Genomic DNA, 14520 nt, shown 5'->3' with positions numbered 1-14520 from the left:
TGCTTGAACCCATGAGGTGGAGGTTGCAGTGGGCCAAGATCACACACCATTGCACTCCAGCCTGGGCAACAAGAGTGAAGCTCCATCTCAAAAAAAAAAAAAAAAAAAAAAAAAGATAAAGAAAAAGAAAAAAAATCACTAAAAAAACAACTACATCAAGCAGTAACAAACACTGGCAAGAGGGTAAACTCTGACTTCTAGAGTTGCCACATATTGCCACAATATGTCCAGTTTTCAACAAAAAATTACAAAGTATGTAAGGAAACAAAGTGTGGCCTATATAAAGGAAAAACAGCAACCAAAACTGTCCCTGAGGAACATAAAGAAAGAATAAAGAAAAGTGGACGGAGTCTAAGAACTGTGGTACGTCAAGTATCCCCACAATACACATAATGAGTCCAAGAGGGAGAGGAGAGTTAGGTACAAAAAAAAAATCTGAAGAAATAATGGCCAAAAACTTCCCAAGTGTGATTAAAAACACTAATTTACATATCCGACAAGCTCAATGAAGTCCAAATAGAATGAACAAAGAAATTCACACCAAGATACATAATAGTCAAACTGTGGCCAACAGAGAAACATAAAAGCAGCCAGAGAGCAGCAGTGTCTCACATAAAAGGGATCCTCAGCAAGATTAACAGCTGATTTCTCATCAGAAACCACAAAGGCTTGAAGGCAGTAGTGGCATAATCAAAGTGCTTAAAGACAAAAGTTATTAAGAATTCTATATCCAGCAAAACTACCTGTCCAAAAAGTGGAAGATAAATTAAGGCACTTTAAACCGATAGGAACAGATACTACATTTGATCTTAGCCAAAAGGCTGAGAAGCGATTTTTTTTTTTGAGACAGTCTTGCTCTGTCACCCAGGCTGGACAGCAGTCGTGCAATCAGATCACAGCTCACTGCAGCCTTAATCTCCCATGGCTCAGGCTATCCTCCCACCTAAAGCCTCCCCAGTAGCTGGGGTTACAGGCGCACACCACAACGCCCTACTAATTTTTAAAATATTTTCAGTAGAGATGGGGCTTCACCATGTTGGTCAGGCTGGTCTCAAACTCCTGGCCTCAAGTGATCTGCCTGCTTCAGCCTCCTAAAGTGCTATAATTATAAGTGTGAGCCATGACACCTGGCTAAGGTACTTTAGATTCAAAGACACAAATAGGCTAAGAGGAAAAGGAAAAAAAAAATAGAGCATGGAAACAATAACCAAAAGAGAGCTGGTAGCTGGGTATGGTGGTATATGTCTGCAGTCCCACCTACTTGCGAGGCCAAGGCAGGAGGGTCACTTGAGCCCAGGAGTTTGAGGCTGCATTGCACTATGATCGTACTGCAAGTAGCCACTACACTCTAGCCTAGGCAACATAGTGAGACTCTATCTAAAAAAAGGAAAATACACAAGATAGCTAGTGAGCTGATATGGATATACTAACATTAGACAAAATAAACAGACTGATGAAAACTGTCAATTTAGCTGGGCATGGTGGTGCACACCTATAGTATCCACTACTCAGGAGGATCACTTGAGCCCAGAAGGTCAAATCCAGCCTGGTCAACACAGAGAGACTGCATCTCTACAAAAACATTTTTAAAAAGTTAGCTGGTTATGGTAGTGCACACCTGTAGTCCCAGCTACTTAAGAGGCTGAGGTGAGAGGATCACTTGGGCACAAGAGGTCAAGGTATTAATATATTATATAAATAAAGGGAAAAAAAATCCACATGATTATCTCAATAGATGGTGAAAACATTTGGCAAAATCCAATACTCTTTCATTATAAAAACAAAAACCCCACAGCTAACATCATACTTAATGCTGAAAGACTCAAAACTTACTCCTAAGATCAAGAACAAGACAAAGATGTCACTCTATTTCTGTTCAATATAATGTTGGGAGTCCTAGCCAAGACAACTAAACAAAAAGAAGTAAAACACATCTGGGTTTAAAAATAAATAAATAAATAAAACAATTTCCTGTATCTCTATTGATAAACAATGTAATTTTTTTTTTTTTTTTTTAGATGGAGTCTCACATTATCGTCCGGGCTGGAGTGCAGTGGTACGATCTCAGCTCACTGCAACCTCTGCCTCCCAGGTTCAAGCGATTCTCCTGCCTCAGCCTCCCGAGTAGCTGGGATTACCGGCACCTGCCACCACGCCCAGCTAATTTTTAGTATTTTTAGTAGAGATGGGCTTTCACTATGTTGGTCAGGCTGGTCTCAAATGCTTGACCTCGTGATCCACCCGCATTGGCCTCTCAAAGTGCTGGGAATACAGGCGTGAGCCATCACGCCTGGCCAAATAATGTAATCTTAATATATAAAAACACCTAATGAATTGGTCAAAAAAACTACTGGAGTTAATGAATTCAGCAAATTTTCAGGATACAAGATCAATACACAAAATTCATTTGCATATATACTATCAATGAACAATTTGAAAATAAAATTTAAAAATTCCATTCACATCAGCATCAGGATTAAAAAAAAAAGAATAAACGGGATTACACTTAACCTAGGAAGTGCAAGACTTGAACATTGAAAACTACTAAATATTCTTGACTACTAAATATTCTTGAAAGAAATTAAAGACCATAAAAAAATGGAAAAAAAGGTCCCATGTTATTGGATTGGAAGAGTTACTATTACAGGTTTAGCATCCTTAATCTAAAATCTGAAATTCAAAATGTTCCAAACTCCAAAACTTTTCGGGTGCTGGCATCATGCCACAAATTGAAAATTTCATACCTGGTAAGTTTGCTCTCTGATAGTTCAATGTACAAACTTTGTTTCATGCACAAAATTATTTAAAACATTGTATAGCCGGCGCGGTGGCTCAAGCCTGTCATCCCAGCACTTTGGGAGGCCGAGACGGGCGGATCATGAGGTCAGGAGATCGAGACCACCCTGGCTAACACGGTGAAACCCCGTCTCTACTAAAAACTACAAAAAACTAGCCAGGCGAGGTGGCGGCGCCTGAGAGCGAGACTCCGTCTCAAAAAAAAACAAAAAAAACAAAAAAAACATTGTATAAAATTACCTTCAGGTTATCTGTATAAGGTATATATCAACCACAAATAAAATTATTCATGTTTCAACTCGAGTCCCATCTGTAAATTATCTCAATATGTATATGCAAATATTCCAAAATCCAAACAAATGTAAAATCCACAAAACTTTTGGTCCCAAGCACCTCAAATAAGGAATACTCAATCTGTACTAAAATGGAAATACTCCCCGAGTTAATCTACAGATTCAATGTAATCTCTTTTAAAATTCCAATTTTTTTTCTTGCAGAAATAAGATAATCCTAAAAGAAAAACAAGGGGCCACAAATAACCAAAATACCTTGAAAAAAAAGAACAAACTTGGACAACTCATACTTTCTAATATCAAAACTCACTACAAAGCTACAGTAATCAAAATAGTGTGGTAGTGGCATAGCACAGACGTATAGATCCATGAAATAAAGAATTGAGTCCATGGGGGAAGAAAAAGAAAAGAAAAAAAAAAGAATTGAGAGTCCAGAAATAAACCCATACATCTATGACCGATTTGTTTTCAGCAAAGGTGCCAAGACCATCTAATAGGAAAAGATGTCTTCAACAAATGGTGCCGGAAAAACTGAATATTCACATACAAACATTTGCATTTGGACCCTACCTCATACTATATACAAATATTAACTCAAAATGGACAAAGACCTAAATGTAAGAGCTAAACTTTAAGACTGTAGTCCCAGCTACTTAGGAGGCTGGGACTCCTAAAAGAAAGCATAAAGTATAAATCTTTACAATTTTATATTAGGCAACAGTTTCTTAAATTTGGCACTAAAAGCATAGGTAACAAAAGAGAAATTATAGATCCACTGGAATTCATCAAAATCTAAAACTTGTGTACATCAAACGACACTAACAAGAAAACGAAAAGAATGGGAGAATTTTCTCCCACAGAATGGGATATTTGCAAATCAGGTATCCAACAAGGTTCTAGCGTCCAGAATGTACAAAGAACTCTAACAACTCAACATTAAAAACAATCCAGTTAAAATATGGACAAAAGATCCAGATACTGTTATAAAGAAATGGCCAGTAAGCATGTAAGAATATGCTCAAGATCATTAGTCTTTAGAGAAAGGAAAATCAAAAGCAAAATGAGATAACACTTCATACACACTAGGATAGCTATAGCAAAAAGGGGAGGCAATAAGTGTTGGCAAGGATGTAGAGAAATTGGAACCCTCTTACATTACTGATGGAAATGTAAAATGGTACAGATGCTTTGGAAAAATCATTTCGCAGTTTCTCAAAAAGTTAAATGAAGAGTTACCATATGCTCCAGCAATTCTACTCCTCCATATATATTTAAGAAATTAAAAACATATGGTCACACAAAAACTGGTACAAGATTATTCATAGGAGTATTACTCATAAAGACCAAAAAGTAGAAACAACCCAAATGTCCATCAATGGATGAATGGATAAACAAAATGCAGTACATACACACAATGGAATATTATTCAGTCATAAAAAGGAATAAAGTACTGATAAATGCTATGAACCTTGAAAACATTATGCTAAATGAAAGCAGACAGACCCAAAGGACTACATGTTATATGATTCCATTTGTACAGAATGTCCAAAAAGGCAATCCCTGAAGACAGAAAGTAGATTTGAAGTTGCTGGGAATGGAGGAAGAAAGGAATAAGGAGTGACTGTTAGGTGGTACAGCGGTTTTGTTTTGTTTTGTTTTCCCCTGTGGTGATGCAGCGTTCTGGAATTAGGGGCGATGGTTGCACAATCTTGTGAATATACTAAAAAGCACTGCATTTTACATTTTAAAATGGTTAAAGTGATGATTCTTATGTTAAGAAAATTTTATCTTTGAGTCTACCTGAAAAAAAGTGAATCACCTATGTGAGTAAGAAGACTATCAGGCTGACCTCAGATTTCTACACAGTAACAATTTCCCCTAACTTTTAATTTTGAAAACTCAAATCTACAGAAAAATTGAAAGAAGAATACAATAAATAACCATATACTCTTCATTGGTCTTATCTACTAGATATGTGGGTGTTTATTTGCCTTTATGTAATTGTTTGCCCTTTTTTTTCAAAAATTTTAAGCTGTAGGAAGGTATCACTTCACTTCAACTTTGCTTCCACGTGTTTCTCCTTGGAACAAGGGCATTCTCCTACAAACCACAGTATTATCACACCTGAGAAATCTGATGCTGATACAGAAACATTACCTAATATACAGTCCATATTCAAATTTCCCCAATTATTCCAATAATGTCTGTTATAGTTTTTTTTTTTTCAAATACATGATCTAGTGAAAGACCATGCACTGCACTTAGCTATCAGGCCTCTTTAGTCTCCTTCAATATAAAACAGCTCCCTATTTGTTTTTCATTGACATTAACATTTTTTTGAAAAGCCTTAAAGACAGTTTAGAATACCAATGTTATAACTATGTTTTAATAATATAAACAATAAAAATTGACGAGTGCAATCAAGGGAGATGCAAGAAAGCGTGGGATTGCTAATGTGTTCGTCTTTCATGGTAGGCAGTCAACCATTATTGTCTACAGTTTAAGTATATACAGTTTTTAAGAAAATAATGATTCCAGCTCCCTAACATTTTTAATAACAATTAAAAGGTCTTTTAAGAAATATTATTTTAGGCCAGGCACAGTGGCTAAAAATAAAAAAAAAAATAAACAAAACTTTAAAAAATATATTATTTCTTAAGGTAGAGAACATTTAGTTTCTTTTTCAAATTAACTAATTACTTTGTATTTTTATGTTTGTTTGGTTTTTTTGAGACAGAGTCTCACTCTGTCACCCAGGAGGGAGTATACTGGCAGGATCTCGGCTCACTGCAACTTCCGTCTTCCAGGTTCAAGCAATTTACCTGCTTCAGTCTCCCGAGAAGCTGGGATTACAGGCATGCACCACTATGCTGGCTAATTTTTGTATTTTTAGTAGAGACAGGGTTTCACCACGTTGGCCAGGCTGGTCTCAAACTCCTGACCTCAGGTGATCTGCCCATCCCGGCCTCCCAAAGAGCTGGGATTACAGGTGTGAGCCACCGCCTGTATTTAAAAAATATACTAATGATAGCTTTTACTCAAATACTTCAATTTTTCTTCAGGAAAAGGTATAATGAAAATCAATGAAACACACCTGATTCATACAACTCTTCTTCCATTGATAGCCCAACTTCTCACAAGTCTCTTTCAGGCATTGATAAGATTTGTCTGCATCCAATTTGGTAAAGAATCGTGTCATTCTTTTGACCAACCGCTGCCAGGGGTTCTACATGTCAAACAGAAGACAACTGAATAAATCCATTATGACTAAAGACAGTAATATCATAGCTTTAGTCTGACTTAAAATTCTTTTGCATGAAGGCCTCCCTCCTCTTTCTTCCTTGACAAAAAAAACCATGTGATTTAAAGGTTATATATCTAAGATTTACACATTAAAAAAGGACTTTAAGACAAGAAAAAATAAAGAGCTGCCACTATTTATTAAAAAAATGAAATTCCCTCACCTGTGAGGATCCTGGGGTTCCAAGTAATTGACTATTCAGAAGCATATGATCAGGACATGTGGGCTGGGAAAAGCTGATCCCTTGTACCAATTTATCAATGTATGAGGGACTGGTATCCCATAAGGAAAGACCTGTGCGTGGTTCTGGCTGAGAACTGGAGTACTTCACATTTTCTTCACTAAGGCATTAAGACAGAAGGAAACATACATAAAATTAAATCTATCAGGCCTTTCTTATATCACACAAAAGTTCTCATGCTTACAGTATTATGTTCATTAATGTCGAATATTAGGAAAAAACACATACATGTATTATTCTTCATGGGGGATACTACAATCAAAAACGACTTAATCTTTATCAGTCTTACCTAGAAGCACTGTTTACTGGAGAGAAGTCCAAATTGGATTGAATGTGCTTAGAGAATCCACTGGGAGACTCTGACACACTACCTGAAGTGACTCGGGGCCTTTTTGCCCCTAAAAAAGAAAACAAATACAAATGCTTTCAAGTCTTCTATGCAAATATGTTTTTAAATTAACTCAACTGGCAACCTGAAGAAGTAAAACTACATCTAAATCTATTTATTTAACACAAAATTTTTATAAGATATAAAACAAAGCCTTCCTATATGATTTTATAAAAAATGTGCCCAAGTTATAAAATTACTAAGACTCATTTGTCCAATTAGGTATTTTACAATACCTAAGTATGACCTGTAGGCATGTTCAAAGTGTGGAGTATGCGCAGACCACAGTCTTTTTTTTTTGAGATGGAGTCTCGCTCTGCTGCCCAGGCTGGGGTGCAATGGCGCGATCTTGACTCACTGCAAGCTCCATCTCCCAGGTTCACACCATTCTCCTGCCTCAGCCTCCTGAGTAGCTGGGACTACAGGCGCCCGCCACCACACCCAGCTTTTTTTTTTTTTGTATTTTTAGTAGAGATGGGGTTTCACTGTGTTAGCCAGGATGGTCTTCATCTCCTGACCTCGTGATCCACCCGCCTCAGCCTCCCAAAGTACTGGGATTACAGGTGTGAGCCACCGTGCCTGGCCCAGGTCACAATCTTAATGGCATCTTTTGTGGGTAACAGAACAATGTTCTATGAAGACGACAGACCTGACTAAAGGACTAGAACTTTTTAAAATAAAAAATAATTTATGATAATAGCAATAAACATTATGAATCTGTTCTAGCCAAAATTCTTTGATTCCCTGGAAAAGCTTTACAAAGAATATTATATGGAAAATGACACCACTGTAAATTTATGGTTACAATCCCTAGCCAAACCTCAATATTGCCAGATAATTCTATCTGTTTCTCTAGTTTCCTTTCCTTTTCTCCACAAGGATCATTTCAAAACTACACTTTTCTGTAATTCCCAAGACTACCATCCAGTACCTATACTACTACCCTCCATTTTGGAGAGAAAGCCATTAGACAAAAACTACATCAACTTATCCCTATCAAATCTAAGTTAATTGTATTACTATACATCCTTTCATCCCTTCCATTCTCCTATCGAATGTTCATCTCTCTACTTGTGCTTTGGAGCCTATACCCTTCTACCTCCTCAGGATCTTGATCCTGTTACTTATTCCCTTTGTCTTAGACTGTCAGCCTCTTCCTCTTTACAGGATCTATACCCAAACCACTTAAACAGGCTTAAGTTTCTTTTTTTTTTTTAAACATGCTTAAGTTTTTTTTTTAACCTGCTTTTTATTTATTAATCCATCCACTCAAATATTTTATTAGGTCTACTCTGTGCCAGGCATTATTCTAGGTATTAGGTATTCAGCAGTGAGCAAAATAGAAAAAAATCCTTGACCTCTTTAATCTTACATTCTACTGAGGAGAGACAAAATAACATAAAATGAATTCAAATAAAGTTAAAAATAAGCTAAATGGTGGTAAGTACAATGGAGGAAAATAAAATGAAGAAATGTGTTGGATTGCATATATCCACAAGATAGTGAAAATTTTAAAAATTTAAGAAATGTGTTAGAGGGAAGGGATATCATTTTAAATAGCATGGCCAGGAAAGGCTTATTGGAAAGATGACATTGTAGTCAATATCCAAAGAAAGTGAGGGAATAAGACATGCAAATAAGTCCCCTTGGAAAAAGCATTTCCAGGCATAGGGAACAGTCGTTACAAAAACAGTGAGGTAGAAGTATGCCTGGAGCACTTGGAGAACAATGAGAAGACTGATACAGCTATGACCAAGGGGGAGCAAAGCAGAATTGAGGTCAGAGAAGTAATGTAAGGGACACTGTGTTAAGAACTCACAGGTCATCAACTGATTTTAGCTTACACTATGGGTAAGAACTAAAGCACTGGAGGTTTTGGGTAGAACGGTGATATATTCTAATTTATTTTTAAATCAGAACATTCTGGAAAGATATCACAGTAGTTTGGAATGATAGGGTTGCCGTGGAGGTGAAAAAAGGTAATCAGATTCTAGAAATTTAGAGGTTAACAGAATTACTTGGTGGACTGGATGTGAAGTAAAGAGAATGAGAAAAACGAAGGATGATTCCAAGGTTTCTGATCTGCATAACAAGAATAATGCAGTTGCCATTAGCCAACAAGGGAAAGACTTCGAAAAGAAATGGATTTGAAAAGAAAAGATCAGTAACTCAGTTTGGAATTCATCAAGTTTGAGATGCCTCTTAACATTCAAGTGAAATTTCAGAAGGCAGTTAAGACATGTAAGTTTGGAATTTAGAGGAAAGGTCTAGGTTGATATAAATGTGACGACTGTCAACATATAGTTTTATTTAGAGCCATGAAACCAAGTAATATTACCAATGGAGTGAGTGTGGAGAAGAAAACAAAGGAGATCCATAGATTCAGCCCTGGAGAACTCCAATAGTAGGAAGCTGAGTAGATGAAAGAAAACCATCAAAAGAGACTGAAAAGGAGTGACCAGTGAGGAGGACGAAAATCAGAACAGTGTAATGCCTGGAAGCCAAATGAAGAAAGTGTTTAAAGGAGGGCATGATCAACTGTATAAAATACTGATGAGATAAAACAAGAGGTCTGAGAACTGACTACAGTAGTCCCCACTTATCCACAGAGGGATATGTTGAAGTGGATGCCTGAAAGTACAAATGGTACCAAACCCTATATATGTTCTTTTGATCTAATAACCAAAACAGCTACAAGCAGGTAGCACATGGAACGTGAATATACTGGAAAAAGGAATGATTCACATCCCAAGTGAGACGAAGTAGGACAGCACAAGATTTTATCATGCTACTCAGAATAGCACACAATTTAAAATCTATGGCAGGGCATCGTGGCTCATGCCTACAATCCCAGTGCTTTGGGAGGCCGGAGTGGGTGGAATGCTTAAGCCCAGGTGTTTGAGACCAGTATGGGCATCATGGCGAGACCAGGTCTCTACCAAAAATACAAAAAGTAGGTGGGCACAGTGGCTCACACCTGTAGTCCCTGCTACTCAGGAGGCTGAGATGGGAGGACCATTTAAGCTCAGGAGGTAGAGGTTTCAGTGAGCCGAGACCACGCCACTGTACTCCAATCTGGGCAACAGAGCAAGATCCTGTCTCAAAATAAATAAATAAATAAATAAATAAAACCCATCAATTGTTTACTTCTGGAACTTGCCATTTAATCTTTTCAGACCTCAGTTGACCACAGTGGACTATTACTTTGAACTTGGCAACATCTTCCAAAAATCACTGTGACTTTTGGCAACGAAACAGATGAAACTGAAAACTCGTTTTGAGGTGTTAGAAATGAGAAGCAATTTTAGGAACGTTCAATTGTGAAGAAGATGGAATGGTAGGGAAAAGTGGAGTTAAGAGAAATTTTATTACCATAATGATTTGATTTTAAAATGGGAGAAAAAGCATGTAGGTATGCTGATGAGAAAGATCCAGTAGAGACGGACAAATTAATAACGTAGGAGAGAGAGAAAAATTGCTAGACAAAGTCCTTGAGTAGGTAAGAGAAAGACCTGGCTTACATCCGGAGCAGTTTATCCACAGCAATACAGGACAAAGGAGAATACATGAACATAGAGGCAGTTAGTGTGAGGGAGATGGTGGTGGGAGCTGGCGTTCTCTTGTGGCTTTCATTTCCCAGTGACACAGGAAGCAAAGTGAACAACTGAGAATGAGGATGGGGAAGAAGATAATAAAAGTTAAAGGACCAGGTTCAGTGGCTCACGCCTATAAACCCAGCACTTTGGGAGGCCAAGGCAGGGGGATTACTTGAGGCTAGGACTTTTGAGGCCAGCCTGGCCAGCATGGCAAAACCCTTACTAAAATTATAAAAATTAGCCAGGTGTGGTGGTTCGCGCCTGTAATCCCAGCTACCCGGGTGGCTCAGGCATGAGAATCACTTGAACCTGAGAGGCAGAGGTTGAAGTGAGCCGAGATGGGGCCACTGCACTCCAGCTTGGGTGAGTGCAACACCCTGTCTCAAAAAAAAAAACAAAAAAAAACAAAGGAGAAACGTATTATAAAAACAAGATTTAGGAGAACAGGATAGTGAAAGATGTGGGGAAATGAAGCCCCAAAAATGCCAGGCAGCATTAAAGACCCACTTGAAATTAGTAATCCTGAATTTAAAGTGAAGATTTTTGGGTATTTTTCTCCTGCTGCAATCCATCGTGCAGGTACAAGTGTGGAGTACGTAGAAAACTACTAGATTAAACCAGAAACTACTTACTGGGTTTTACCCACTAAATATGATGAAGAGAGAAAGGGACAAGGAAATCGAAGATGATGAATGCAAAGCAGTCATTTATAATGACTAACCTAAAGATTTAAGATAGGTAAAGATGAAATCAAAGACCTAGAGAGGGAGCAGATAAGAGACTGAAGAGATAGAATTAATTAATTGCAAGTCCAGATAGAGTCAAAGGACTGTTTAAGTCAGAATATTAAGGGAGGAAGTCAGAAAAATTATACTGGTGATCAGTGCAGAGCATTCAAAGACAATATCACCACAGGAGAGAAGGTCAAGTAACAGTGAAGTCAGGATATTAGGAGGATGATCCAAATAAATATTTAAATCACCAAGAATCATGACGAAAGTTACATCAAGGGTATATACATCAATGGAGAATATGATAGTATGGCAGAAATTTTAATTGGGGGTTCAAAAGTTAGAGGGGAGAGACATACAGGAAGATGGGAGAAAGTGACAATGAAAAATAAGGAGGACAATACCACTTCAGAGGAAGCAGTGTCCTCAGGGGAGAATTGGACTTTAAGTTAGAACAACGAGAAAGAAACATGCAGAGGGGTGTTAAAGAAGAGTGAATTTTTAAACATTAACTTTTTTCTGTCCATGAGGACAGAGTTAAACACTAATTCTTCTTTAATAACTCTCTGAATGTTTCTCATTCATAATCTCTAGTCACTGTCCTCTCTCCTCCCATTCACAGCCTAACAGTCCTATCAATACTAGTTCTTAAATTTCTTTGGGATTATCTCATTTCTCCAATACCACTGCCCTAACCTACTCCAAGCCACCAGCTTACCACAACTAGACAACTAGCAGAAAAACCTACAGTACCCTGAATTTTTCCCTATTCATAAAAAACAATGGGGGCGGGGGGGAAGGTCGTCAGAGAGATATTTTTAAACCAAAGATATGACTATGTCATATTCTTGCTTAAAATCTCCCAAAAGTCTCCCCAGTGGTCTTAAGTTAAAGCCCCAAATCCTTAACATGGCTTACAAGGTCTTCTTCCACAAACGGGCCACTAGCGACCTCTCTGTCCTCATCTCAAACCTCTCTTCCTCTCCCACTTCCCTGTTCACTCATTCACTAAACAAATATTTAATGACTGCCTGTGGTGCACCATATACTGTGCTAAGCACTGATGATACAATGATGCACAGAGCAGACATGGCTCGTGCCATACTGATCTTTCAAGTTTCTCAAATGCATCAGACTTTCAAAAATCTAAGAGATTTCAAATACTGCTTCCCCTGTTCAGAATCAAATCTGCCACTTACTTTCCCTGGCTAGCTTCCCTTTAATCTTCAAATCTTAGATTTAATGTAATTTCTTCAGGAGGAAAAGTCTTCCCTGTCCCTTAGGCTTGGTCAAACACTTAGCTATAGTACCCTGACTTTCCCTTTTATAATTATTAATAAACAAAATTATTTTTATATTTTTTTCCTACTAGACATTATAATCTCCACGAGGACAGAGATCATAGCCATCACATGTTGTTGACCTGTGATAATGACTTTGCAACTACCTTTTTTTCCACAGAAAAACAAACACGTAGTTTAAGGATATTACCTTTCTTGAGGGGTTTGTTGTACCATCTATCTTTTTTGATGTCTGGAATGGTAATTCTTGCTGATGGATTCTCAACTAGGATTTTATGCAGCAGAGCTAAAAACAAACATTAAGACTACATTCATGAAAGAGTCATGGAGATTCGAGAAGCCTATGGCTTGCGGTAAGAAACACATTTTCTCTTGGCCTACTTATGTCTAAATATTATTTTCTGGGGAAGAGAAAGAATTAAAGCTACTAAATTATTGCTTTAATTTCATGCAGTTTTTCTCTGCTGCTGTCTATATCTTGGAATAGTCTTCCCTTGATCTGATTCTCAATTGTTTGCAACTGAGAACAAGAGCCAGGTGGAAATGTTTCTCCTCATGTGACAAGATTAACAAAAAGATACAGAAACCCCCTTATCCATTTTCAATACTGAATTTCATTACTTCAATGTCATGTTCTCACGTGACCTCCTTATTCAGTTTTATAATGAACATTTACTTACCAATAACTTTTAAAGAGACAGTAATCTAACCATCCTAAGGTATCTTGATTTTCTTGAGAAAAAATTCATATATCTCCCTACATCAAAATTATTTCCTAATGGACCAAAGATTTAAATGTAAAAATGAAGCCATAAAACCATTAAATGAAAAAATAGGGAACTTTTAAATAGTAGAGGTAAAAGACCTTTCCAAAGACATTACAGTCAGGGACCACAAAGGACAAGATAATAGATTTGAATGTCAATATAGCAAAACAAAATGAAAATAAATGATAAATTGTGAAAAGTATTTGTAACAAGTGCAAAGGTCAATATGTTACAAAAAAAAAAAAAACTTCGAACTGGTAAGAAAAACAATATGCTTGACAAAAATGAGCAAAATAGACAAAAAACTAACACAAAGTGTATACAACTTCATTAGTATTAAATTTAAAATAAAAATAAAAGACTATCACTTAAAGGCCTGTTAGTTTTTCTTTTTTTAATGTAAATTGATGAGACTGTGATGAAATGGTTCAAACTTTCAGGAAGCAATTTGACAAAATAAGCCATAATAATAAAAACTACATCTTTGATGCTGCAATTTTGCTTCTGGGGATTTCAATGAACAATTTAAGGGTATGTGTCATGATTAAGTTACACAGATACTTATATCTCTTTTATATCTGTGAAAATTTAGAAAAATCTCCAACAAAGTGATTAAAAGAGTATTGTAAGGCATATGCACATGGCAGAATATCATCACAGCCTTTAAAACAATGATGTAGACCTACAATTATAGTCATGGAAGAATGTTCACTGCACATTAAAACCAAAAACAGTTACAAAATAATAGTGTGATCTCATTTTGTATAAAAACACATATAAATAATATACATATATTCATTTTACATACTCATGGGCCACATTGATGTTTCAGTCAAGAATGGACCACATGTATAACAGACAGTCCCATTAGATTATAACACTGTATTTTTACTATACTTTTCCTATATTTAGATACACAAATACCATTATGTTACAATTCCTTACAGTACTCAATAGAGTAACACGCTATAGAGGTTTGCAGCCTGGGACCAATAGGCTGTACCATATAGCTAGATTTACAGTAAGCTATACTATCTAGATTTATGTAAGTATACTCTATGATGTTCACACAATGATGAACTCACCTAATGAAACAATTGTTAGAG

The 14520-nt window shown here is 36.9% G+C and overlaps 1 protein-coding gene across 4 annotated transcripts in view; it reads right to left on the bottom strand.

The window, feature by feature from the left end:
* CHEK1 (checkpoint kinase 1) overlaps positions 1-14520 on the bottom strand; it is a 30342-nt gene that overhangs the window by 5329 nt on the left and 10493 nt on the right. For all 4 annotated transcript variants that reach the window (XM_011934596.1, XM_011934599.1, XM_011934597.1 and 1 more), the window contains exons 8-11: positions 12838-12933; positions 6921-7029; positions 6554-6731; positions 6184-6315 (exon numbers count right to left, since the gene is read on the bottom strand). In XM_011934596.1, coding sequence (XP_011789986.1) covers positions 6184-6315; positions 6554-6731; positions 6921-7029; positions 12838-12933 — 515 coding nt within the window. The remainder of the gene's footprint in view (positions 1-6183; positions 6316-6553; positions 6732-6920; positions 7030-12837; positions 12934-14520) is intronic.

The sequence above is a fragment of the Colobus angolensis genome, unplaced genomic scaffold (assembly GCF_000951035.1).
Source record: "Colobus angolensis palliatus isolate OR3802 unplaced genomic scaffold, Cang.pa_1.0 Scaffold137, whole genome shotgun sequence".
In the NCBI taxonomy this organism is placed as follows: domain Eukaryota; kingdom Metazoa; phylum Chordata; class Mammalia; order Primates; family Cercopithecidae; genus Colobus; species Colobus angolensis.
The sequence above is the reverse complement of the archived record's forward strand: the minus strand, read 5'-3'. Positions and strand labels throughout refer to the sequence as shown.